The sequence below is a fragment of the Eptesicus fuscus genome, chromosome 6, assembly GCF_027574615.1.
Source record: "Eptesicus fuscus isolate TK198812 chromosome 6, DD_ASM_mEF_20220401, whole genome shotgun sequence".
Taxonomy (NCBI): domain Eukaryota; kingdom Metazoa; phylum Chordata; class Mammalia; order Chiroptera; family Vespertilionidae; genus Eptesicus; species Eptesicus fuscus.
Window position 1 is genome coordinate 70,268,810 of NC_072478.1, and position 26,586 is coordinate 70,295,395.

The 26,586-nt window shown below is 41.1% G+C and overlaps 1 protein-coding gene and 1 non-coding gene across 4 annotated transcripts in view; both read right to left on the minus strand.

Annotated features, from left to right (window-relative positions):
- NSD1 (nuclear receptor binding SET domain protein 1) overlaps positions 1-26,586 on the minus strand; it is a 146,792-nt gene that overhangs the window by 38,145 nt on the left and 82,061 nt on the right. For all 3 annotated transcript variants that reach the window (XM_054717781.1, XM_054717782.1, XM_054717783.1), the window contains exons 10-14: positions 25,144-25,262; positions 24,069-24,212; positions 20,765-20,888; positions 8,015-8,215; positions 5,729-5,908 (exon numbers count right to left, since the gene is read on the minus strand). In XM_054717781.1, coding sequence (XP_054573756.1) covers positions 5,729-5,908; positions 8,015-8,215; positions 20,765-20,888; positions 24,069-24,212; positions 25,144-25,262 — 768 coding nt within the window. The remainder of the gene's footprint in view (positions 1-5,728; positions 5,909-8,014; positions 8,216-20,764; positions 20,889-24,068; positions 24,213-25,143; positions 25,263-26,586) is intronic.
- On the minus strand, positions 12,960-13,123 carry LOC114233474 (U1 spliceosomal RNA). Its single transcript, XR_003619613.2, has one exon. It is a non-coding gene; the product is annotated as a U1 spliceosomal RNA (small nuclear RNA).

Genomic DNA, 26,586 nt, shown 5'->3' on the forward strand with positions numbered 1-26,586 from the left:
TTGTGCATTCTGTGGGTGAGTGAAACAGTTTTAGCAGGGGACATTAAGACGACAGTCACCAGTGACACCGGGGCGGGGGGCGGCCTGTTACCTTTCGTGGCCCCCCCTCCCCTCGGAGGTCAATTTTAAACAAACAAACAAACAAACAAAAAAAAAAAAACAGAGAAAAAGAAGAAAAAAAAAGAATGACATAGTCACATAAGTTTAACTGCCCCAATAATGTAATACCTTCTACAACATTCCTATCTATGCTTTGTTATCTGCTGAGTCACAATACTGCCAACTACATGGACTGAACAGAAAAACTTTCCTTTTACCAATATGGCATTCATGACACACTAGAAATATTTCACATACAATAAGGTATCTGAATTAGATGTTCAAAGAAGGATATTACATAAGACATCTGGACACACACACAAAAAATACCCAATGAAAACAGCCAAAGGTCAGAGCTTAGAGGAATTAAATGGCAAGCACATCAGCTTTGCCAATTAAGGACATAATGGAATATGAGGAAAGAAATAAGCAGGATTAATCTGAGTAGATAGGTGGGAAGCAGGCAGGAGGACTGCGCTGGCAGTAAAGGACATATACAGGAGAAAGGCAGGAAGACAGAAGAGGAAAAACCCACGAACCATCAAAGGAACCAAAATATGAAAAAGTACCATTTGGTGAAAGGGGATAAAAAAAAAAAATTTAAACATTGCTGAATTCTAGGAATGGATTCCTTCCAATTTAGCAATTTACCATATTATCCTAATACTCTAGATAACACCTTCAGTCTTTCCTATATATGGGCAAAAAAAAAAGAAATTTTTTTCTAGGACTTTATTCTCTCCCAGTGCTCAAACACCAAGATAATCTTAGATAGTGAGATCAGAAGTTCTCAGGCTTTTTTGCATCAGCGCTTCATACTAAAAAAACAAGGGAGATTCCCAAAGGCTAAAACTATTGATATTTACCAAACAGGAACTGAAATTAATAAAAAATTAACATTTATTAATTCATTTTTAATAACAAATATACTGTTAACATAAATAACATTTTTATCTACTTTATATATTTTCCAAAACAAAAAGTTATTAGTGAGCTCAAGGTTTTACATTTTTATAAATATTTAAAATTAAATTTGTTGCAATATGTTGTCTGAATGACGTCCATGAAGAAAATGATCTCTCAACCTGGCCAGGTGGCTCGGTTGCTTGGAATGTTGTCCCATAGACCTAAAAGGTTGTGAGTTCCAATCCGTCAGGGTACATATGTATCTTTTGTGGGTTTGGTCCCTAGGCAGGTCATTTATATGAGGCAAACGAGTGATGTTTCTCTCTCTCACCCCCTCTAAAAATCAATTTAAAACAAGTTTATTTAAAGAAAAAAAAAGAAAGAAAGAAAATGATCCCTCACAGATAAATAGTTGGAAAAAGGAGTACTTTTAAAAACTTGCTCAGTAACTGTACATATTCCTTCTTTGGTCCTATACACTTAAACTTCAAAGGATAGACTTTATTTGCAATATCAAATCTGAAATCATATCAATAATTTTTTAGTACTAGTACATTAAAATTCATCGATCTGTCTTATACTTTGAATGGATCTTTTATATATGCCTGTTTTTTAACATCACACATTGGTCATATGAAAACTGTTTGTTTGCTGAATCAGCTAGATCTTCCCCAAGTTGTTCTATTTCATTGTGTAATATTAAAAGGTCACATTTTGTTAATATCACCATGATTTCATCAGAAAATACTAGGAAGCTGTTAAGCTCTGGGTGGTAGTTCCCCAAAATTCTAATTGTTACTTAAGAGCTCAAATTTTATGATTGGCAACAATTTCTGTCAGTTGTTTTTCTTTAATTGGCAGGCTTGCTTTCATACATTTTCAAGAAAATGTATTACAAATAAATATACAAGTATGAATAGCCATAGTTTGTCAGTAATACAACTAAAATGGTTTTCTATGAATAAGGTAGCTAGTTCAGATTGGCATCCTAATTGCATGACTGCTTTTACTTAGACCATTAGTAAGAAACGTGTACTTCTCATTTTATCACAAAGAATATTACAGCAATATTCAGTTGAAGGTTGAGACTTAATAAATATTTTACTTTTAATCAAGGACAGTCTTAGGTGAAACTTTCATGATTTTTACTGCAAGTATGTGGTAACAAAGAATACAATGAACACTTAGAGTTGCACAGTTTTGGAGCCACCACCTTGACTTGTGTTAAGGTGCCAGTTTTACCCACCATTGATTTTGCACCATTAGTGAAAATGTCAACAAAGTTAAAAAGGCAAGTAACAGCTTCGAATTACTACAAAAGAGTTACAATCTCATGGAAGCCACTGAAAGGGTATCTAGGCACTCCCTGCTTCTCAGGGATACTAGTACATGGATCACACTTTGAGAGCTGCTGCTGCAACTACTACCTTGGGCACTCATAATTATGGAACTCGATATCTTTTCAGAGTACAACCATACCATCAGTTAGGACTGGCATCACATGGGCACTTCTATTCTGAAACCAATTCCCATTCATTTCATCACACTCTGAAATAAATAAAAAACCTAGCCCTGGCCAGGTGGTTCAGTTGGAGTGTTGTCCATACACCAAAAGGTTGAAAGTTCGATCCCCTGGTGAGGGCTTGTTCGGGAGGCAACCAAACCAATCAATGTTTCTCTCTCAAATTGATGGTTCTCTCTCCCCACCCCCACCGCCCACTTTCATCTCTCTCTAAAAAATCAGTAAAAGACATACCCTCAAGTGAGGATTTCAAAAATATTATTTTTTTAAGTCTAATGCATAAACCATTTCATCTTCCCAAGTTCAAGAAACATGAAAAAGTTGGAGCCTGCACTTTAGCATCCCAGATACATGTTTACATTCTAAGGGGAGAATTACAGAATGTTATATTTAAATGCTATTAAGTACCAAAATTCTGTCTTTAACTTTATTCTAAACAAAAGAAAGGTGATTAATAATAGGCAGCAGTTTTCACAAGACAGTTTTATATTATAAGAACAAAAAAGAATGTATGATTCATAAAGTTTAATACAGGACAATAACAAAGCTAACATAGTCCTCTTTGTGCATTAAAACATTGCTAACTACAACAAAGCTCCACTTTCTACACATATTAACTGCACTTAATATTCTACTTTACTTATTACATATTAACACCATAGTCTGAGGATACCAACTATGTCTTGATGCAAACCCTGATCAATAGGTGGAGTTTTAACTTCAATTGTCATGTCAGATAAATCTTGAGAGCAAAAGAAAAATTCCACTTCTTTGTTGGCTTTAGCACTATTTTTGCTGTTTAATCCTCACCTGAGGACATTCTTTCCATTGCTTTTCATAGAGTGGGAGGGAAGGAGAGGGGGGAGAGGAGAGAAACAGTGATGTAAGAGAGACACATCGATTGGTTGCCTTCCCACATGCGCCCCGAATGGGGACCGGGGATTGAATCTGCAACCCAGGTATGTGCCCTTGGCTGGGAATCGAACCAGAGAGAGACACTTGGGTGCGCCAGCTGACACTCTAACCACTGAACCGCAATGGCCAGAGCAGCACTATTTAGTACACCAAAATCCCTCAAAGGTGATGCTCATTAAATTACACATGTTCCTTGGTTTTATTTTTAAATTAGTCCATCAACCTGTTTGTAACCAGCCAAGTTTTCATAAAATTGCATCACCAATCCTCCTATGTAATAAAAGCCTAATATGCAAATTATTCCCTTGAACGGTCATTCGACCGAGTTCGACAGCTCGCTATGACGTGCACTGACCACCGGGGGGCGGCGCAGAACATGGCAGGTGCAAGCAGGGGTCCAATTGCTGCCCAGCTCCCAGGCGCTGAGAGAGCCAGGCAGGGGGCCCGGGCCTGATCGATCTCACTGCAGGCGGGATGGTGGAGCAGGTGAGGGGGGGTGTGCCAGGCCACGGTGGGGTGCCAGGTGGGGCTGCGGGGCTGGGGGCATGAACTGGGGCCCGATCTCTGCAGGCCACCCCAAGGGACCCCAGCCATGCACCAATTCATGCACCGCCCCTCTAGTAAGTAGATATTTAAAAAAATGAAGTTAGGGAAATTATTGCCAAAAAGTTACTAATCAACAAAATTTAGTCAATTTAAAAAGGAATGATAAAACTGGATAAGAAAACTGGTGCCATCTTCAACACTAGAAGACAGTGGAGCAATGTCCACACTAGTCTTAAAACACACACACACGTAGCCTAAACATTTATAATAAGGCAGCATGTGCTTCTAGTACAAAGGTAAAGTAACCCAAAATGTGCTTCTAGTACACAGGTAAATGCCAAACAACCTCAAATAGAGAATTATAGCACCTGTGGATGCTTCTTAGACCTTCAGAAAATCAAGAGAAAAATTCAGAACAATAATCACCACAGTAAGTGGATCAGCAATGAATACTAAATCCTCCACTTAACTAGCAAAAATCAGAAAAAGAAACTATAAGGATAATACTGACTCTATTTTAAAAGAGAAATATTTTTAAATTGAGTATATATAAAAAGATATAAAATTACTTTTTCCTCTACTTTATAAGACCTTTTAGTTACATATTAATATCCATAATAGTAGGGAAATTCATAAATTTCTCCACTTTCCCTTTGTTTCTTCCATTTAGGTTAATGTAAAATTTTAAAAAACACACAATTATACCATGATATCATCTTCTAGAATTGCTTCTATCCAGTTATATGCACATATCTGGAGTAATATCACTTAATATTAAACAATGGGTTTTTTTCTGATGGTGAGACTCAGGTGATTTGGGGTTTTTTCATTCTTTTTTCTTTTCCTCTTCTTCATTTCCCAACTTTATTGAGATACAGTTTATATATAACATTTAATAAGTTTAAAGTATACAGCATAATGACCTGATATATGTATATATTGTGAAGAGATTACCACAATAAGATTAGATAACACATCCATCATATCACAGTTACCTTTTTTTTTTTTTTTTGGTGGTGGAGCACTTTTAAGATCTATTATCTTAACTTTCAAATATATAATACAGTATTGTTAACTATAGTCACTATGCTTTTCATTATATCCCCCCAAATTATTCATACTATAATTGGAAGTTTGTACCATTTGACAACATCACCTCATTTCCCAAGAGTGATTCTGTCTCCTTTTTCCTGTCTTTTTCTTTAGTGCTTTAATTTTTTAACATTTTAATAAAAATCAAGTCATTATTCAAAATAAAAACTAAACCTTTCCTTATTGGGGAACAAAACTAAGTCTGAAAGTTCTGCTATGTTATCACTAATTCAGAATATCAATTCCCAGTATTTCTTGCAGTGGCGATGTGAAGAAAATTTCTTGTTGCAATTTAAGTATTGTATTAATCTGCCCTGGCTGAGTGGCTCAGTTGGTTGGAGTATTGTCCCATAAACCAAAAGGCCGTGGGTCCGATTTCTGGTCAGGACACATACCTATGTTTTGGGTTTGATTCCTGGTTGGGGAGTGTACAGGAGACAAGTGATGTTTCTCACTTTGGAGTTTCTCTCTTCCCCCCACCCCCCACTTTCCTCTCTTTCTCAAATCAATGCAAACATATCCTTAGCTGAGGATTCAAAGGTGTGTATATACATACACACACACACACACACACACACACACACACACACACACACAGAGTACTAATCTCTTTTTAGACTATTCATACATCAAGAAATTATGCCTTACCTTCCGAGCATACAAAACACCAGCTAACGTTAACATGCTCATGATTTCGGCAGCCCCGCCTGGGTGTAAAGTGATTTGGACAGATAATACTATTAGATGCAAGTATTTTTGACCCAGCAGCTAGACAAAAGTCATTGGCATGGTATGCCACAGGGCAGCGGACACATCTCATTAGACGACCTAAAACCATGAGAATCAGGAAAACCAGGAAGGAACAAAAAAACACACAGAAAGATTAAATACTTAAAATGTGAGTTATTCAAACTTATTTGTTACCATCTGACAACATCATCTCATTTCCCAAGAGTGATTCTATCTCCTTTTTCCTGTCTTTTTCTTTAGTGCTTTAATTTTTTAACATTTTAATAAAAATCAAGTCATTATTCAAAATAAAAATTAAACCTCTCCTTATTGGGGAACAAAACCAAGTTTGAAAGTTCTGCCATGTTATCACTAATTCAGGACATCAATTCCCAGTATTTCTCACCAAGGAAGGCTCTTTTCAAACCACTGCCCTGACTCCTAGGAAACCTGGAATCACTTGAGAACTAAATGGGACGTGGAGATGTGAACTATCAAAATAAAAAGACAGCTGGCAGGAAGACTCTCGCTTGCTTTTGTTACCTGGTGCTGTGATTCTTGAATGAACTCCTCTACCCCTTCTAGGTGAACTATATCCTCTAAATCCGTGGTCGGCAAACTGCGGCTCGCGAGCCACATGCGGCTCTTTGGCCCCTTGAGTGTGGCTCTTCCACAAAATACCACGGCCTGGGTGCGTCTATTTTGAAGAAGTGGCGTTAGAAGAAGTTTAAAAAAATCTGGCTCTCAAAAGAAATTTCAATCGTTGTACTGTTGATATTTGGCTCTGTTGACTAATGAGTTTGCCGACCACTGCTCTAAATACTTCACCAACTCACCTAAATGTAATCTACAATAACAACTGAAAACAGGAAGGTACCTGATAGTTAAACTGCAATTTTGATCAAGCATGTTAAATTACTATGCTTAAGAATAATGAGATCTACAGGGCCTGGAAATCAAATTACCAGAGGTATTGCCAGTCTGCTTAAGAGATTGATTTTTTTTTTTTTTTTAAAGAAGGCAAGACTGCCCTGGCGAGTGTGCAACCCAGGTACCTGAAATTGAACCTGGTTCCCCTGCAGGAAGCAACCATTCAATGTGTCTTTCGGTTTCTCCCTCTCCCTCCCACTACTCTTTCTAAAAATCAATGGAAAAAATATTCTCGGGTGAGGATTAACAAAAAAAAGACAACCAGTAAGAGACCCACTATTACTGAACAGAAACAAATGACTGTTTTCCCAGTAGGAACAGATTTAAAAACTTGAGTTATCTCCCTGGCTGGTTTGTTCAGTGCTTAGAGCGTAAGCTCTCAGACTGAAGGATCGTAGGATTCCATTCCAAGTAATGGGCATATACCTCAGTTGTGGGTTCAATCCCAGGCCCTGGTCAGGACGGGCGCAGGAGGCAACCAATTGATGTGTCTCTCTCACACTGATGTTTCTCTCTCTCTCTGTTCCCCTCCCTTCCACTCTTAAAAAAAATTAATGGGAAAAGTATCCCATTAATTTTAACAAAAACAAAACAAGCCCTAGTCAGTTTTGCTCAGTGGATAGAGCGTCAGCCTAGGAACTGAAGGGTTCCAGGTTTGATTCTGGTCAAGGGCACATGCCTCGGTTTCGGGCTTGATCCCCAGTAGGGGGCATGGAGAAGGCAGTTGATCAATGATTCTCTCTCATCATTGATGTTTCTACCTCTCTCCCCCTCTCCCTCTCCCTTCCTCTCCGAAATCAATAAAAAAAAGCTCTTGAGTTATCTACATGCACATATAGTTTTAGAAACCTCAGTTTTCCACCTATGAAGCAGAAAAAGGCTTTCAAGATAGGTGTTCCCATTAAAAAACAAATAAACAAAAGCCAATCAACACAAAACAAAAACCTCAATTCTGACCTACATGCATGTCTAAATGATATCACATCTGACAACTGCAGATATAAAGGGTCCACAGGAGAATATACTATGGTGTAATGGAGTAGATAAGGGGATGAAGACACAAAATCCAATATTTAAAACAACCACATAATGTTAGTGCTCCATAGAATACAATGTGATGGCTACTTAATCCATTACTCTCTTGTCTCTCTCATAAAATACTGGTACTCTGACAAAAGCTAGAGAGGTCATGAAGCGACATGCCACGTGGCATCTGGAAACATCCATTGCCACTGAAACTGAGATTTTACAATTACATTGGTTCACAAACCATACCTTTAGATGCAGAAACACTGGCTGGATTAGCAGCATGGCAGGTTATACAGATGTGGAGGGAGCACCGAAAGCCCTTGTTCTGCATGACAGTGGGTGGGTACTTCTGGACACACTCTTCATGGTAAAACTTTCCACACAAGGGCAGAAGGCACCTTTTAACATCTTCCCCACTCTGTTTACATACAAAACAGGTATGGATTCCTAGGAAAAGAGAAAAAAGGTAACAAATTAATACCAATTCAAGAATTCACCCAAAGCTAAACCATTAGTTGAAAATTTAGTGAATACACAATTCTGTACCACATTCCACCTGGGGGTGGGGGAGGTGTTGGGTGTAGGATGTGTTCCCACCTCACCAGGCAATTCTGCAACAACTCGCTGTCCTATAATTCAAATAGATTCAAAGACAATATCTACCTGGAGATAACATCAGATCCCATAGGTTTAGGGCTCAGTCCTACAAAACTGTCATGTACATGCCCCCCTTCAGACACCAATTGCTGAGTTTAGGTTGTCACCTGTACTTTTGAACAACTAAATATAAATCAGAGGGTTCCCATGATCCCCTTCTTGAGTTCAATTAATTTGCTAGAGCAGCTCACAGGATTCAGGGAGACATGGTGCTTACTGGGGGTGTCCATTAAAGCCAAAAGTCTGTTATATAATAAAGTAGGTTTTCCGAACGCATGTGTTAAAAAATTGACAAACGTGAGTTTACCTGTTTTTACTTATGTAGACATATTTGTGTAATTAAGTATGTATGAAAAGTTTAATTTCACAGAAAAATTTTCTATATGTATTACTGTAATTTTATTTTTATTATTATTATTTTTTTATTAAAACGGGGCCCCACCGCATCCGGCTCTTCCCGGCCGCCGCCCTTCCCGGCCGCGCGACCCCCGTATTACTGTAATTTTAAATTTATACTGAGTAGATCTAGTAAATGTGTGCATTCACCAGTCACTGCTAGTAAACAACTGCACATACTGGGGCTTAACTCAAGTTGGAATATCAGACATTAACCCTTTGCACTCGCTTGTTTTTTTCTCGATTCCTGCTACCGATGCTAACCGTGTCAAGTCACACTCGACATCCGAGTGCAAAAGGTTAAATCTGCTGCAGAGCCAGGCATGTGTGAAAGGCAACCAATTGATGTGTCCCTCTAATACAGATGTCTCTGTCCCCCGTCCCCTCCCTTCCACTCTCTTTAAAAAAAAGTAAAAATAAAAAAATCAGTGGAAAAATCCTTAGGTGAGGATTAACAACAACAAAACTGCTGCAGAAAGTCACATCACAGATAACAGAACCAGAACCAATTATCGTTTAAGATGCGGTGTGATCACATGCTAATCATTCCCCAAACATTGTTTACAAGCGGTGACTCTTGGATTTAAATATGTAGACTATAGTTGTAGATATATAATATTTATTTATGTCAGCAACATTACTACAGTGTTTTTTTTCCAACATATGGCCTATTTGCTAAAATTTGTTAAAAAATAACAGTAAATGAATAACAACAAAAATAATCTGTTAATTTAATTATAAGCAAATCTTGGTTAAAAGCGGTTTAAAATTAACAGGCTGCTAATTTTCACATATGACATATGGACCTGAAATTTAGTCCCTTAAATCCAGTCTGTTAAATCGAGGTCCAAAAAAAATCGAGGGTTTAATGTAACTCAGGAACAGTTTCAGTGATTCTCAACCCTTCTAATGCCACGACCCTTTAATACAGTTCCTCATGTTGTGGTGACCCCCAACCATAAAATTATTTTCGTTGCTACTTCATAACTGTAATTTTGCTACTGTTATGAATCGTAATGTAAATATCTGTGTTTAGGCGACCCTGCTAAGACCATCAGAAAACACAGATATTTACATTACGATTCATAACAGTAGCAAAATTACAGTTATGAAGTAGCAACGAAAATAATTTTATGGTTGGGGGTCACCACAACATGAGGAACTGTATTAAAGGGTCGCAGCATCAGAAAGGTTGAGAATCACTGATGGAAGAGCTGCATAGGGCAAGGTATGGGAAAAGGGCTCAGAGATTCCACGTTCTCTCCAAGCACACCACTCTCCCAGAATCTCCACATGTTCACCCAGAACAGTGGTTGGCAAACTCATTAGTCAACAGAGCCAAATATCAACAGTACAACGATTGAAATTTCGTTTGAGAGCCAAATTTTTTAAACTTAAACTTCTTCTAACGCCAATTCTTCAAAATAGACTCACCCAGGCCATGGTATTTTGTGGAAGAGCCACACTCAAGGGGCCAAAGAGCCGCATGTGGCTTGTGAGCCGAAGTTTGCCGCCAGGGACCCAGAAATTCTCTGAGCTCCATTCTTTTGCGTTTTGATGGATGACTCATTACATAGGCATGAATGGAAACAGTTTCAACCTCCAGCCCCTATCCCCTCCTTTGAAGCCAGGGAGGTGGGACTGAAAGTTCCAACCCTCTAGTCACAAGGTTGGTTCTTTATTTTTGAATTGATTTTTAGAGAGAGGGAGAGGGTGAGAGCGAAACATAGATTGTCTGCTCCCTGCTTCCCCCCTATGGGGGATGCCCGAAATTGGGGCATGTAACCTGACTGGGAATTAACAGTCCTCCAGTGCACCGAGGTTTCGATTCCCAACCAACTGAGCCGCAACAGCCATGGCAAAGAAAGTTCAGGCAATCAGCCTCCATCCTAAGATGGGTCCAAAGTCACCTCATTAACATAACGAAAGACATACAAATGACATCTTTACCACTACTATCACTTAGAAAATTCCAAGGATTTCAGGAGCTCTGTGCCATAAACTAGGCAAAGACCAAATATACATTTATTATAAATCACAATATCACAGTAAGGAACTTTATAACAGACTAATCAGGCTCACAACATGACTAAACACAATCTTGATATTACTATTAAGTGGTAAACGCTGACATAAATAGGAAGTAATAGGAAGTACACATCACCTTGCCAAAAGAAAACTGACCTGAAACTAACCCAGTCTTTAGATCTAACTACAAGTTTCCAGGAAATATGGAGGAAAGAGAAACAAGTTAAAGGGACACCTCAAGGATGCAATCAATCAAATTTAGAATGTGGAAAAGTTAGTAGGACAAATGACCAGTCTCAACAAATAAATGATAATGAAAAATAGAGTGAGCAAGAAGACATACAAAGGGCCAACAGATATATGAAAAATGTTCAATCTCACTAGCTATTAGAGAAATGCAAATCAAAACTACAATGAGAGCTCTGGCTGTTATGGTTAAGTGGTTAGAGTGTTGGCCCACACACCAAAGGGTCTCAGGTTTGATTCCGGGTTAAGGGCATGTACCCAAGTAGAAGGGTCACTCCCCTTGTCCCCTGTTGGGGCGTGTGTGAGAGGCAACTAATTGATGTGTCTCTCTCACATCTATGTTTCTCTCTCTCTCTCTCTCCCCATCCCTTCCACTCTCTCTGAAAAGCAATGGGAAAAAAATCATGTAAGGATTAACAAAAACAAAAAAACTACAAGATACCATACCACTCACACCTGTTAGAATGACTATTATCAACAGGACAAGTAATAACAAGTGTTGGAGAGGTTGTGGAGAAAAGGGAACCCTCATTCCCTGCTGGTGGGAATGTAGAATGGTACAGCCACTATGGAAAACAGTCTGGTGGTTCCTCAAAAAATTAAGAGTTACTATATAAGCCAGCAATCCCTCTCCTGGGTATCTACCCAAAAAACTCGAAAACATGTATTTGCAAAGATATATGCACCCCCATGTTTACTGCACATTATTCATGGTGGCCAAGACATGGAGACAACCAAAGTGTCCTTCAGTAGAAGATTGGATAAAGATGTGGTACATACAGACAATAGAATTATTACTGAGCATAAGACGAAATACTGCCATTTGGGACAACATGGATGGACCTTGAGAATATTATGCTAGGGAAATTAGTCAGAAAAAGCTAAGAACCATATGATTTCACTCATATGTGAGATATAAAACTAAACTATAGACACAGACAGCAGTGCGGTGGTTGCCAAAAAGCGGTGGGAGCGATGGTGGCCTAATATATGTTGACAATAGATGGTTTGGCTTTTGGGTGGTGAACACACAAATACAATATACAGATCCTGTATCATAGAAATGTACACTTGAAACCTATATGATCTTATTAACCACAGTCACCCCAATAAATTTAATAAAATCAATAAATAAAAATGAAATTCATGCCCTGGTTAGCTTGGATCAGTGGTTCAATTCTGGTCAAGGGCAAGTACCTTGGCTGCAGGCTTGATATCCGCCCTGATTGGAATGAGTGCAGGAGGCAACCAATCAATGTGTCTTTCTGACATCAATGTCTCTCTTTATCTCTCCCCCTTCCTTCCACTCTCTCTCTAAAAAAAAATAAAATAAAATAAGTCAATGAGAAAAATATCCTCGGATGAAGATTAACCAAAAAAAAATAATAATAATAATAAAAAAAATAAAAGGCCCGGCCAGCATGGCTCAGTTGTTGACCATTGACGTATAAACCAGAAGGTAACAGTTCGATTCCCGGTGGGGGCACATGCCTGGGTTGCGGGCTCAACCCCAGTTAGGGACATGCAGGAGGCAGCTGATCAATGATTCTCATCATTGATGTTTCTGTCTCCCTCTCTTTCTCCCTTCCTCTCTGAAATTAATAAAAATATTTTAAAGAAATTTAATAAAATTTTTTTAAACCTCATGATGATGAAAAAAATAATAGGGTGAGGGGGTCGGGACAGTTAATGTTGTCGATTGATATATTAAAAATACAATACAAGGATCTTATTTGGATTTTATTCAAAACACTGTAAAAAGACATCTTTGAGGTAAGTGGGAAAATTTGAAAATGGGGCTGGGTAGTAGATGATACATACTGTATAATTTTGCCAACACTGGATATATGTGTTTATTTTCTTACAGGGGAGAGTGCGAATGCAGTCCCCCACTACCACAAATTATGCACTGGAGTTTCCCACAGTTGGGGAAATTGCAGAAGTCAGCACATCCAGAGTGCAGTGGATAAGCCTGACCCTGGGAAAACCACCTTCGTGATCATTGTATCTCCCCTGCCAGGTAAGTATATATGTGTATTTTTTTAAAGTTGTAACTGTTAGACCTTTTGAAAGATATAGGTAAAATCACCTGGAAAGAAAAGTTGGTAACTACTGAAGCTAAGTGATGAATACATGGGGATTCTTTATAAGTGTCCTTTTTATATATGTCTAAGGATTTCTGTAATAAATATAAAAAACAAAACACAACCTACCGCTGTCTCAGAAACAATACAATATAAGGGAAAGAATGCAGGCTTGAGAGACTGAACATAAATCCTGCCTCTGGCACTTAAATGGAAATAGGAGCTCATTAAAATAATCTATCTCATCTATAAATAGTAAGATTATACAATTAATAAATATTTTTAGGAAAAAATTAAAAATGTATTTGGTAAGAAGCAAATTATTGCCTGATACTGAATAACCAGTAGCCAATATTAATAAATGATGGTGTGGTCACCCTACTGTAGGAAAACAGGGTGAGCTGTACCAATAAGAAATGACTCTTTTATTCTTCTTTATTAAAACTAGGGTAAACTTTCCTATCCTCAAAAATAATAACCTCTCTTTACCTCAAATCATGTACAAAAATTAATTCAAAATAGTTCATAGGCCTAAATGTAAAACCTAAAACTATAAAATTTTCAGAAGAAAACAAAGAAAATCTTTGTGACCATTGGGTTAAGCTATATGACTCAGATATGACACTAAAGTAAAGTCCACCAGAACAAACTGATAAACTGGACTTGATCAAAATTAAATACTTCTGCTCTTCAAAGGACAACATTAAGAAAATGAAAAAAAGCCCTCCCTGTATGGCTCAGTTGATTGGGTGGCCCATTAGATTGCCCATCAGGACACATACCTGGGTTGGAGGGTTCAGTAGGGGGCGTGATGTTTAGCTCTCTCTCTCTCCCTTCCTTTCTCTCTAAAAATCAATAAAAAAAATTTTTTTAAAGAAAAAAAGAAAGGATATGAAACAAACCACATATTTGGAGACTAATCTGAAAAGGGACTTGGATCTGACACAGAACTTGTATCCAGAATATACATAAAGAACTCTTAAAACTCAACAGGTAAGAAAATAAGCAACCTAAATAAAAAAAATAATAAAAACTTAAACAGACATTTCATCAAAGACAACAGCAAATAAGCACATAAGATGCACAATATCATTTGTCTTCAGACAGATGTCCAACAAAACCATACTGAGATACCACCACACATGTCAGAATGACTAAAATGAAAAAGACCGACAATAACAAGTGTTGTTGAAGATGTGGAAGAACAGAAACTCTCATATATTACTGATATGTACAAACATTTTGGAAAAAAATTTGGATGTTTCTTTTAAAATTAAACATATACCTAGCATATGATGCAGCCGTCTACTTTTAAGTATTTACACAAGAGAAAAGACAACGTATCCATACAAAGAACTTAATGTTCACAGCTCAAGCTGAGAACAGCCCAAATGTACATCAATAGATGAATAAATAAACTGTGGTACATCCATACAATGAAATATTACTCAACAATAAAAAGGAATGAACTCTCAATACCTGCAACAATATTGCTGAATCTCAAAATAACTAAGTATGCTGAGTGGTAGTTTCACAGGTGTACACACACACACACACACACAGATACCACACATCATAACTTATCAAATTGTACATTTTGTGCAGTTTCTTATACTACACCCCAATAAAGCTGTTTTAAGAAAGAGAATGGACTGATATACACACCAACATTGATAAGTCATAAACAAAAAACTATATACACGTTGATTCCATTTATATGAAACATTAAAAAAGAATGAATCTAATGTGAAAGCAGATCAGCATTTATCTGAACTGGGGAAGGGGGTTGGAGGTGGGAGTCGGTGGGGTGTGTAAGGGTTGACTGGGACCTTTCTGGAGTGGTGAAAATGTTCTAATCTTCTCTGTGATGTGGTTACATGGGTGTGTAAGTTTTATCAAAACATACAATAAAATGGGTGCATTTTACAGTAGGTAAATTATATTTAATAAAAAAAAAAAGCTTTGCCTTAGATAACCTGTTCAGAGAATAGCACATCATAATATAGACTAGCAAAATTGGATCATTGGCACAAAAGGCAAGATCTTTCTAGCCCTAACCGGTTTGGCTCAGTGGATAGAGCGTCGGCCTGCGGACTGAAGGGTCCCAGGTTCGATTCCGGTCAAGGGCATGTACCTTGGTTGTGGGCACATCCCCAGTAGGGGGGTGTGCAGGAGGCAGCTGATCGATGTTTCTCTCTCATCGATGTTTCTAACTCTCTGTCCCTCTCCCTTCCTCTCTGTAAAAAATTAATAAATATATATTTTTTAAAAAGGTCTTTCTAAAATTTGACAAAATAGGCGCTCTCTGGGAAGCATGCCCATGCCTTTCTTTCCTTCTCCCCCAGGCACAGTAGCTTCCTCACTCCCAAGCTACAAGGGCCCTTCCTTTACCTCTGTAACTTGTTTCTTAAGCCCATCTCTTCTAGGTATGCATTACTTTTTTAAAAAAATATATTTTATTGATTTTTTACAGAGAGGAAGGGAGAGGGATAGAGAATTAGAAACATCGATGAGCGAGAAACATTGATCAGCTGCCTCCTGCACACCTCCCACTGGGGATGTGCCTGCAGCCAAGGTACATGCCCTTGACCAAAATCGAACCTGGGACCCTTGAGTCTGCAGGCCGATGCTCTATCCACTGAGCCAAACCGGTCAGGGCTGTATTACTTTTTCTACCTCTGTAATTTACCCAATAAATGTCCTTACAAAAAAAAAAAAAATTTTTTTTTGACAAAATAACCCCACAGCTATCTTGTCCTCTAACTTTCCCCACCAAAGGTGGCAGCAGAAAGATGAAATAATTCAATCTAATATGGCCATCTATTTACAGACACCAGTCAGTTCTGTCTCATTTCCCACAGGACCTACTCTAAACTTACACTCTTCCCTTCCAGTTAGAAACCTTTTCTTTCTCACCAAGCCAAGGAAAAACTGCTTCAGCTTCCTTCTCCTCTCTCACAGCTCCAAGGTACATTCACATTTTACCTCTCATCTCTTATCCTCTCCTATCTGTGACTGTCCCCTAGCAATTATTCACTCTCCTGGTAGGATATTTACTTCCCTACACAGTTCTTTACCTTTATCCTATGACACTCAAGCTGTTCTTCCTTTTGACCCTATAATATCCTCCCTTCAGCTACTACCCTCTTTTCCATTGAAATCAAGTGCCTGTAAGAAAATAGTATCTACTTCAACCCATTCACCTTCATCCTGATTTAATGTGGCACTCTCTAGCAAAAAGTCAACCATTTATCATAGTCAAATACAACAGCCTCTATTCACTCCACAATCTCCTGGATCTTGTCTTTTTGCCACATCTGCCCTCCTTATGACACCCCACTCCCATGGCTTCACAGACATTCTTTGACTAGATCCTCCACACCCTCCTTTTAAGGGGAAAACCCCAGGTACTGTCATTGTGCTTTTTCTCACCCTACAGTTGCTTTCTCTTTGGGCAGCATCATCCACACTTATGATTTTAATGACTTATGAACATAAAGCTCAGCCCTTATTTCTTCACTACTTAAATGCTGTACTATCCACATATTATGCTGAAAAAAGAACAATTTCCTTAGCACAACTTGGAAAGTGATTTACAAGCAGGTCTCATCTAACCATTTCTAGGTTCTGACCTAATCTATGTAGTATAACTCTCCCAAAATATCACATTCTTTTTTCTTTTGTAAACAGTTTTGAGTTATGAAGAAAAGTATATACATCCTAAGTGTATTATCCTATACTAGTGGCCTGGTGCACGAAATTCGTGCACATTAAAAGGGAATTAATTAGAAGAAATATTTTAATATTGCTATTTGCCCTTTCTCTATAATAGAACTGTCAGAGATGAAAAAAATTAGTAAAATGTATATAAAATCTCCCTCCTGTCAGAGTCTGAGGTGCACTGTGGGACCTAGAGTCAAGTCCCCATCCACCACCCACATGCACTTTGAAAACGCAGGAGACCTAGACCTGGCCGGCCCCACTCCTGTCAAGCCCCTCTAGGTGGGGGCACAGTCTCAGGTCTCCTGTCAAGCCCCTCTGGGTGGGGGGCACAGTCTCAAGTCCCCTGTCAAGCCCCTCTGGGCGGGAGCACAGTCTGAGGTCCCCTGGCCCCGTCCTGGGGCAGGGGGCACAGCATGAGGTCTCCTGGACCAGTGCCAGGGCAGGGGGCGCAGCCTGAGGTGGGGCGTGGTCTGAGGTGGGGCATGGTCTGAGGTCTCCCAGCCTGGTGCTGGGGAGGGGGCGTGGACTGAGGTCTCCTGGCCTGGTGCTGGGGGCGGGGTCACGCGTCCTGAGGTCCCGTCAAGCCCTGCGGGTGGGGGATGTGGCCTGAGTCGGGGTGCAGCCTGAGGTCTCCCGGCCCAGTGCCGGGGAGGGGGCGCAGACAGGTCTCCGGCCCGGTGCCGGGGTTGGGAGCATGGCCTGAGGTCCCCTGGCCTGGTGCTGGGGAGGGGGCGCGACCGGAGGTCCCCCAGCCCAGCACTGGAATGGGGGGGGGAGGGGCGCAGACTGAGGTCTCCCAACCCGGAGCCGGGGCGGGGGGGGGGGGGGGGGGGGGAAGACGATGTCCTGAGGTCCCCGGTCAAGCCCAGCCCCCCTCCAACGCAGCGTCACCTCAGCGCTGGGTGGGGACACACGCAGGCAGCCTCCGTCCCCACCCACAAACTGGTTGTGACTGGGACACTGTAACAGACAAATTAGCATATTACCTCTTTATATGTATCCTATGTAATAATCCTATATAATAAATAGGTAATATGCAAATTGACCATCACTCCAACACACAAGATGGCCACCCCCATGTGGTCAAAGATGACCACCCCCATGTGGACACAAGATGGCCACCACAAGATGGCCACCAGGGGAGGGCAGTTGTGGGCGATCAAGCCAGCAGGGGAGGGTAGTTGGGGGCGATCAGGCCTGCAGGGGAAGACAGTTGGGGGGGACCGGGCCTGCAGGGGAGGGCAGTTAGGCGTCGATCAGGCTGGCAGGGGAGTGGTTAGGGGGTGATCAGGCTGGCAGGCAAAAGCGATTAGGGGCAATCAGGCAGGGAGGCAGGCGAGCGGTTGGGAGCCAGCAGTCCTGGATTGTGAGAGGAATGTCCCAGATTGGAGAGGGTGCAGGTTGGGCTAAGGGACACCCCTCCCCCATGCACGAATTTCATGCATCGGGCCTCTAGTAGATAATAAAAGCCTAATATGCTAAGTGTCTGGCCGACTAGTCAGCCATTCAACCAATCAAAGCGTAATATGCTGATGACTAGAGGCCTGTATGCATGAATTCATGCATAGGTGGGGTCCCTCGGCCTGGCTACCAATCGGGGCTGATAGGGGAAGGGGTTAGGGGAGGACAGACAGCCGACTGGGGGGAGGGACTGCGGGAGGTTGGCTGTGGGAGCACAATGACCACCAGGGGTCAGCTCCTGCATTGAGCATCTGATCCCTGGTGGTCAGTGCGCATCATAGCAACCCGTCGACCAGTCGCTTGGTCACTTAGACTTTTATATGGAGAGAGATGCTAAGGCCGCAAAACTGCTTGCTATGATGTGCACTGACCACCAGGGGGCAGCTGCTCTGACCAGTAGGTTAGCTTGTTGCTGGAGTCTGGCCAATCAGGACTGAGTGAGACAGGCTGGACATGCGCTGGAGCCCTTTGCAGTCCCTCCCCGGCTGGCCAACCTCCAATGTCCCTCCCTGGCCCCTATTGTGCACCAGTGGGGTCCCTCGGCCTGGCATGCGCACTCTTGCAACCTGGGACCCCTCGAGGGTATGTCGGAGAGCCAGTTTCGGCCCGACCCCACAGGCCAGGCCAAGGGACCCCACTGGTGCATGAATTCATGCACTGGGCCTCTAGTCTATATATATAAAAAGCCAGTGACCCTAACAGACATAACAACTGTAATGACAGGTCGCTTTGACACCCACTGTGGCCAGCAAATCGGCCAGATCGGGGGTGGGGCCAGCCGGCCAACCTTGCAGCACCTCCCCTCTGCTCCCCTGCCCCTGATTGGACTCTCCCACCCCGATCAAGAGCAGGGGCTGGCCAAACACTCTCTCCCTCCCCTAGCCCAAGGCCAGCCCCGCCCCTGATCAGCCCGCCCCACCACAATAGGCCCGCCCCTGATCGTATCCCCCCACCCCAATAGGGGGCGGGGCTGGGTGGCCAACCTCCTGCAGCCCCTTCCCCCGTCCGGCCACAACCCCGATGGGCCCCCACCATCCAGATCGGCCCACAGCCCCTCTCCCTGGCCAGCCACGCCCCAGATCACCCCCACCTCAACAGGGGGCAGGGACGGCCGGCCAATTTCCTGCAGCCCCTCTCCTCGCCCAGCCCCACCCCAGATTGGCCCCCCGACCCCAATCAGAGGCAGGGCCACTGGCCAAATGCCCCTGGCCCCTCCCCCCAGCCAGTTCCTCCCCCAATTGGGGGTTGGGCTGGCCAGCCAACCTCCCATGGCCCCTCCCACAGCCGCTGACCCCCGATCGGCCCCCCCACCAAATTCAGGGGTGGGGCCGACCAGCCCACTGCCCACAGCTCCTCCCCCACCAATTGGAGGCAGAGCATGCCAGCCAATTGCCCGCGGCCCCACCCCTAGCCGGCTCAGCCCTGATCGCCCGATTGGGGCCGTTCTGGCCAGCCAACCTCCCGCTGTCTCCTCCTCCCTACAGGTCTGGCCTCAATCCGCCCTGATTGGGGCCGGGCAGGCTGGACCCCACCAGTGCACGATTTTGTGCAATGGGCCTGTAGTTTATGAATAATCATGAAGAAAATATGCTTATGTAATCACCACTCACATCTATATATACAAAAGCCTAAGCGACTGAACGACCAAATGACCAGTCGACGGGTCGCTTTGACACGCACTGACCACCAGGGGACAGATGTTCAATGCAGTAGCTGCCCCCTGATGGTCAGTGTGCTCCCACAGCCAACCTCCCATGGCTGGCCAACCTTCCACAGTCCCTGCCCATGGCTGGCCAACCTCCCATGGCCCCTCCCCTCTGCCGGCCAGCCCCTCCCCACCACCAACCTCCCTCGGCCCCAATCAGGCCCCCGCCAGCGATCGCCTGCCAGGCTGAGGGACCCCACCCATGCACAAATTCATGCACTGGGCCTCTAGTCAAGAAATATAAATAATCACCAGTAGCCCAGCAGCCTTCCTTGTCACTAAGCAGTGCCTCTTTCCTAAAATATCTTAAACTCTAAAAGCAATGATCTACAGTTCCTATTTAACAAATACTTTCTAATTTCATTATTAGGCCCTCTGTCCTTCCCATCTCCACACCAATTTCTATTTCTCTCTTAAAGCCAAACTCAGGTATCTCCTTCTATGGCACCATCTCATCTTTGTTCACACACCACTTTAAATGTACTAGTATCTCCATTACAACACTTTTGCACTATATTATGCTATATTATACATTCATTACAAATTTGGAAGCTCTTCTGAGGGCAAAGACTGCATAGCAGCTATCTCTGTCTCTAGCAACTAGCTCAGTATTACAACAAAACTGTGTCTCCTATAAATGAAAAACTTAAAACTCAAACCTTCTTTGGAAGAAGATCCCTCTATATCTAACTTTACCTGTACGACATTCATTGCAGATAAATTTTCCTCTGGGCATCTCAGTTAATCCAAGGCACTCCAGGTGGAAAGCCCCACAGCACTGAGCCTCACATAACAGCAGCTCACCCAATTTCTCACAGTTCTGTTAGGAAAAAGAAAACAGATCTGTCTATAGAAAAAGCTTCTTGTTTTTTTTTTTTGTCTTCTTTTTTTTATATTATATTTTTAGTGATTTCAAAGAGGAAGGGGGTGGGGAGGGAGAGAAACATCAATGATGAGAGAATCATTGATCAGCTGCCTCCTGCACACCCTTTAATGGGGATTGAGCCCCCAACCCAGGCATGTGCCCTTGACCGGAATTGAACCCAGGACCCTTCAGTCTCCGGGGCAATGCTCCATCCACTGAGCCAAACCGGTTAGGGCTATAGAAAAAGGTTTTTAAAAATCCCAAGAAGGCCCTTAGGAAGGCCTGATTATGTGACCTTACAGATTATGGTACAGAGTTTCAGATTTTAGGTGTTTCATTAGATAGCTTTACCAAGGGAAGGCTAAAATCAGTTACTCATTTAAAAACAGCTCCTTATGATTGCTACATGGAAAATGATTTTAAGAATAGAAAACTGATTTAGGAATATATCCTAAGAAACCCGAAACAACAATCAGAAAGAAAATATTTACACCCTAGCCCAGTGGTCGGCAAACTTATCAGTCAACAGAGCCAAATATCAATAGTACAACGATTGAAATTTCTTTTGAGAGCCAAATTTTTTAAACTTAAACTTCTTCTAACGCCACTTCTTCAATAGACTCGCCCAGGCCGTGGTATTTTGTGGAAGAGCCACACTCAAGGGGCCAAAGAGCCGCAGTTTGCTGACCATGGCCCTAGCCGGTTTGGCTCAAATGGATAGAGTGTCAGCCTGTGGACTGAAGGGTCCCAGGTTCGATTCCAGTCAAGGGCACATGCCTGGATTGCAGAGGCAGCCGATCAATGATTCTCTCTCTCACTGATGTTTCTATTTCTCTCTCCCTCTCCCTTCCTCTCTGAAATCAATAAAAAAAAATTTTTTTAAAGAAAGAAAATATTTACAATAGCAGGGCTATTTACAATAGCTAAGATCTGGAAACAGCCCAAGTGTCAATCAGTAGAGTGGATAAAAAAGCTGTGTTACATTTACACAGTGGAATACCATGCAGTTGTAAAAAAGAAGGATCTCTTACCCTTTGAGACAACAGAGTATTATGCTGAGCCAGTCAGAGAAAGACAAATATCACATGATCTCACTTATATGTGGAATATAATGAACAAAATAAACTGACAAACTAAATCCAGACATGAAAGCATGTAACAGACTGGCGATTCTTAGAGGGAAGGGGGGGAAGGGAAGCAGGGAGGTAGGAAGAGATTAATCAAATAACATGCATAACCATGTGGTGAAGGCCTGGAGAGAGGGTAAGAGCGGGGAGGAGGGAATCAATGGGGGGGAAAGGGGGGCATCTATAATACTTTTAACAATAAAGATAAATTTTTTCAAAAAGTAGAAAGATGAGAAACGAAGCAAAGAAACAATTGAGAAGAGTACTGCAAAGGTTTAACAAGAGATACTAGCTAGCTAGACTTAGGTCATAACTGTTCTAAAAGAGCTCCAATTAAGGTTTGAACAACCCTTGAGATACAAACCAGCTCAGAGATACCATCTTTATCAGATGATCTCATCTAAGACAGGGTGCCACTTAAGATAGGGCCTTAAGGTTGCTCTGAAAACATTTGAAGATTTATGAAAATTCTGCAAATTCCTAATATTTGTTACTTTTTACCCTTCCAACATCTTGACTAGTTTCCCCATAGTGATTAGCAAAAAAAAAAAGAAGTTTTATACTTATTCTATAGGAGAAGAAAGGGAACATGTGGCTAGGTAAATCTATTATCTTTAGGAACCCAAAGAAATAGGAAAGGTCTTGGTCACTTAACATAAAATAAAGGAGTGAGTAGAACTTTAGCAGGGAGTAAGGCCAGAGGCAGCTAGAGATTAAGAGGGGACCTCAAGATCTTCATCAACTTGTAGTCTGAACTAGTCTCACATGTTTGGCTCTCCCATTGTCCACTATTCACACATAAAAACGGACAAATACTGTATCTTTCAAAGTGGGACACTTGAGGGTAAAAAGAGGCACTATGAATAAATTACACAAGGAAAACAGATTTAAACAAAGACTGATCTAAACAAGCCAGGACCACTGAGTCACCATAATTTCATTTATCATTTTCTGTTAATAATCTCTGTGGGTATAAGTCTCTGAGGACTAACCCTGTGTTTGGGAGCTGGTCTGAATATGGTCAACCTTCTTTGATCAAAATGTATGTGTGTGTGTGTACACAACAGTGAAAATGAACAAAGAAACTGAGTTGAAATTATATTGGCCTGGATTAGTTTTTATTTTTTAGCTATTTTGGTTAGGAATAAAACAAACAAACGAGTATCTTCAAAAATTTTATATGCTAATTTTTAAGAATTTACAAAGGTAAATAAAGACCATAAAGAGAGAACATAACCAAAACAATCATTTAATTGACTCTACTCCCAAGTCAAATAAATAAAGGCTCTTAAAACAATAAAGTGGAGTCATATCTCATATATAGGCAATATAACACAGTGGTTTGGTTAAGACTCTAAATGCAGATTGCCTGGGTTTATATCGTGGCTTCACTATTTAACATATTTGTGCCTGTTTCCTCAAGTATAAAATGAGGTTAATAATGATAATAATCTACCTTATAAGATTACTGTAATCAATATGATATGATGTAATATTTATAGTGATTGGGACAAGGCTTAAAACATAGTAAATACTGTATAAACATTTATTAATTAATTAGAAAAATATAGGCAGCAGGGTCTCTAAAGTTATATAAATGGTAAGTTACTACTTTAAAGCAAAAAATATTAAAATTGTTTTTTAAACAAATCTTATAGCAAAAATTACCCTTGGAAAATTCCTTAGAAACCCAAAGATTCTCACGCCTTGAGAGGTACAGGAAAATTATCTTTGAGTGAGCAACCACAGATTCACTTCTCCCATTTGAGACCTATTTCAGGTCATCTACTTATGGGCAACAAGGGGCAAGTGGTTCACCAACACTATATACTTCTCTTACTTTCTCTTTTTGTGGGGAGGGAGAAGAGTTAAATCCTCAAAGGGAAGCGACTGCACTGGAATCATCCAATAAAATTATTATCCTAATAATGAATGGGCCATCAAAAAATGGAGAGGGCTTCTCTTAAAAGATAAGCATGCAATCAGAAGGCAAGTGGACATTTTCTACCTGACAAACATTCTCCTTGAGTGCTGCTCCTCCACCTCGTTCACCCTGCAGTTTTTTAGATGCAGGCATCCCATGGTCGTTTTCTATGCCCTCTTCAACAGCCTCCTTGAGACTTGCAGCCATCCTGTGTGTCATCAGTTCTCCCTTGCAGAGAAAAAATTATGTCCCATATCTGCATTATTGATGTCTCCTCCATCTGACCCCCTCCCTCTGGACTGCTATTTGTCTAGCCATTAAGCACTTACAGATGTTCAGCCAATCACGCGGGCGGACTGCATGCAATGTTAGTTCTAACCCTGCTGTGATTGGGCGGGTAGTGGGCGCCTCATGCCCTGCCACTAACTGCTCTGAGGCTGTTCCACTGGAACTTTTTGAGCTGTTCCATTTTAAGGTTTCACTAAGGGAGAGAAAACATTCTTAAGTTTATTTGATTACTTATTTGTCCTTCCAAGATCAGTGTGTTCTAAATAATGCCCATCTTGGACATTCTATTCAAATCGTCCTGGAAAGAAACAATCTTTATTATAATGTATGATGATGCTGGCCTGACTTGTTCTAAGGCTCTTTTAACCTGAGTTATAAAAGCCAGACCTAGCATCAATGACTACACTGATGCTCTCCAAAAGATTGTTTTAAATCTACCTCTATTTCCTAAAAACTGATGTTTACAAATTTTATTCTAAAATTAAGCAACTGATGGTCTTAAAAAATAAGCAAATGAATGTTCCCCCTAACTGCAGCAGTCTCAGCTTTTTTAAAGGGCAACATTTGGATCATATGGTTACTTGCTATTGTGCTCTTTGGTTTTTAGAAATTTCATGATGAAACGTGAAATTTCATCTGACACCTAGAGCATACAATGTGATCTTGTAAAAAGGTCATACCTACAGATGCCATATGTGCCTTGACTGATTTTTACTAGGATCAGGCTATCCTTTTTCTCCAGGATTCCTTATATCCATTAGCCATTTCAGGAGAATACTATTAAATAAACTCAAGGGAAAGAGGAATGTGGCCTCCACTGTGAAAAGTAGCTTCACTTTGGAAGATCAAAAGATTAGGAACAGAGTAATACCTCTGAGCCTGGAGTTTCTCTTGATGAGTCTTCATTTTTCACTCTTTTACAATGCATCTTAGCTATAGCATGCCTTTGTCGTTTTCGCCTTCTTGGTTTATCAAATATCTTGGTAGTGCCTATGAGAGGAAAACAGGTGTTACCTGCTAGTGAATGATGTCCAAGAACTCCTATCCTCAACAAAAGGACCCTCATAGAATTACGGAATGTTAGAGTAAAAACTAACCTTAAATTTAGTATTTAATTCTCCAACTTTGTAGATGAGGAAACCAGGGGCAGAGAGGTAAAGAGACTTACCAATGGCTATATAAGTAGTTGGGGAATTAGCTACAAATGTATAAATTCTGTCTCATATAGATTAAATAGTAAGTGTATAGGTAGGTTACTAAAGCAATTTCATTCCACAACAGCGATTTCCAACCTTTTTCATCTCATGGCACACACAGACTAATTACTAAAATTCTGCAGCACACCAAAAAATGTATTATATTTTTTCTGTGGATCTTACAAAACAAAAAAAGGTATAATTTTGATTCATTCATCAGACAGCTATTATTGTGTTGGCTATTGGCTTTTTCTTTTCTTTCTTTTTTTTTTACAATCTAAGGGAAAAGAGGTCAGTGCCCCAGACTAAAATAGGTATTACATATTTTAATCCTTTGCACTCGCTTGCTTTTTTCTCGATTCCTTTATTCTACTCGGGATTTAATTTTTTAAATACCCCAGATTTTACAAAGCGCAGCAGTAGAATAAAAAACTAGAGTTTCTTTTCATACAAACTTATTTGGATATTTTTATATTTCAAATTATTGATACATTCATAGAGTATAAAAAGAGCTGCTACCGATGCTAACCGTGTCGAGTCACACTCGACATCTGAGTGCAAAAGGTTAAAAATACTTGTGGCACACAGATTGAAAATCACTGTCCTGTATGGTTGAAAAAAGACTTTCTAGTTCCTCAAAGGACTTTAATATCCTATAGGTGAGGAGAAAATACATTTATATAGTCAGACCAAAATATTAAAACTTGGCTTCCAAGATTAAAGATAGTAAATTATATCACTGTACTAGAGGCCCGGTGCATGAAATTCGTGCATGGGAAGGGGGTCCCTTCAGCTCGGCCTGCACTCTCTCCAATCTGGGACACCTCAGGACCTCTGGCTCCTAAATGCTCACCGGCCTGCCAGCCTGATCCCCCTAACTGCTCTCCTTTGACAGCCTGTTTGCTCTAACTGCTCTCCCCTGCTGGCCTGGTCCTCCTAACTGCTCTCCCCTGCCTGCCTGATCACCTCTAACCTCCTCTGCCTTGGCCCCTGCCAACATGGCTTTGTCGGGAAGGATCTCTGGAAGGACATCCGGAAGGTCGTCCAGAAGATGTTCAGTCTAATTAGCATATTACCCTTTTATTAGTATAGATATTAGAGGCCCGGTGCATGAATTC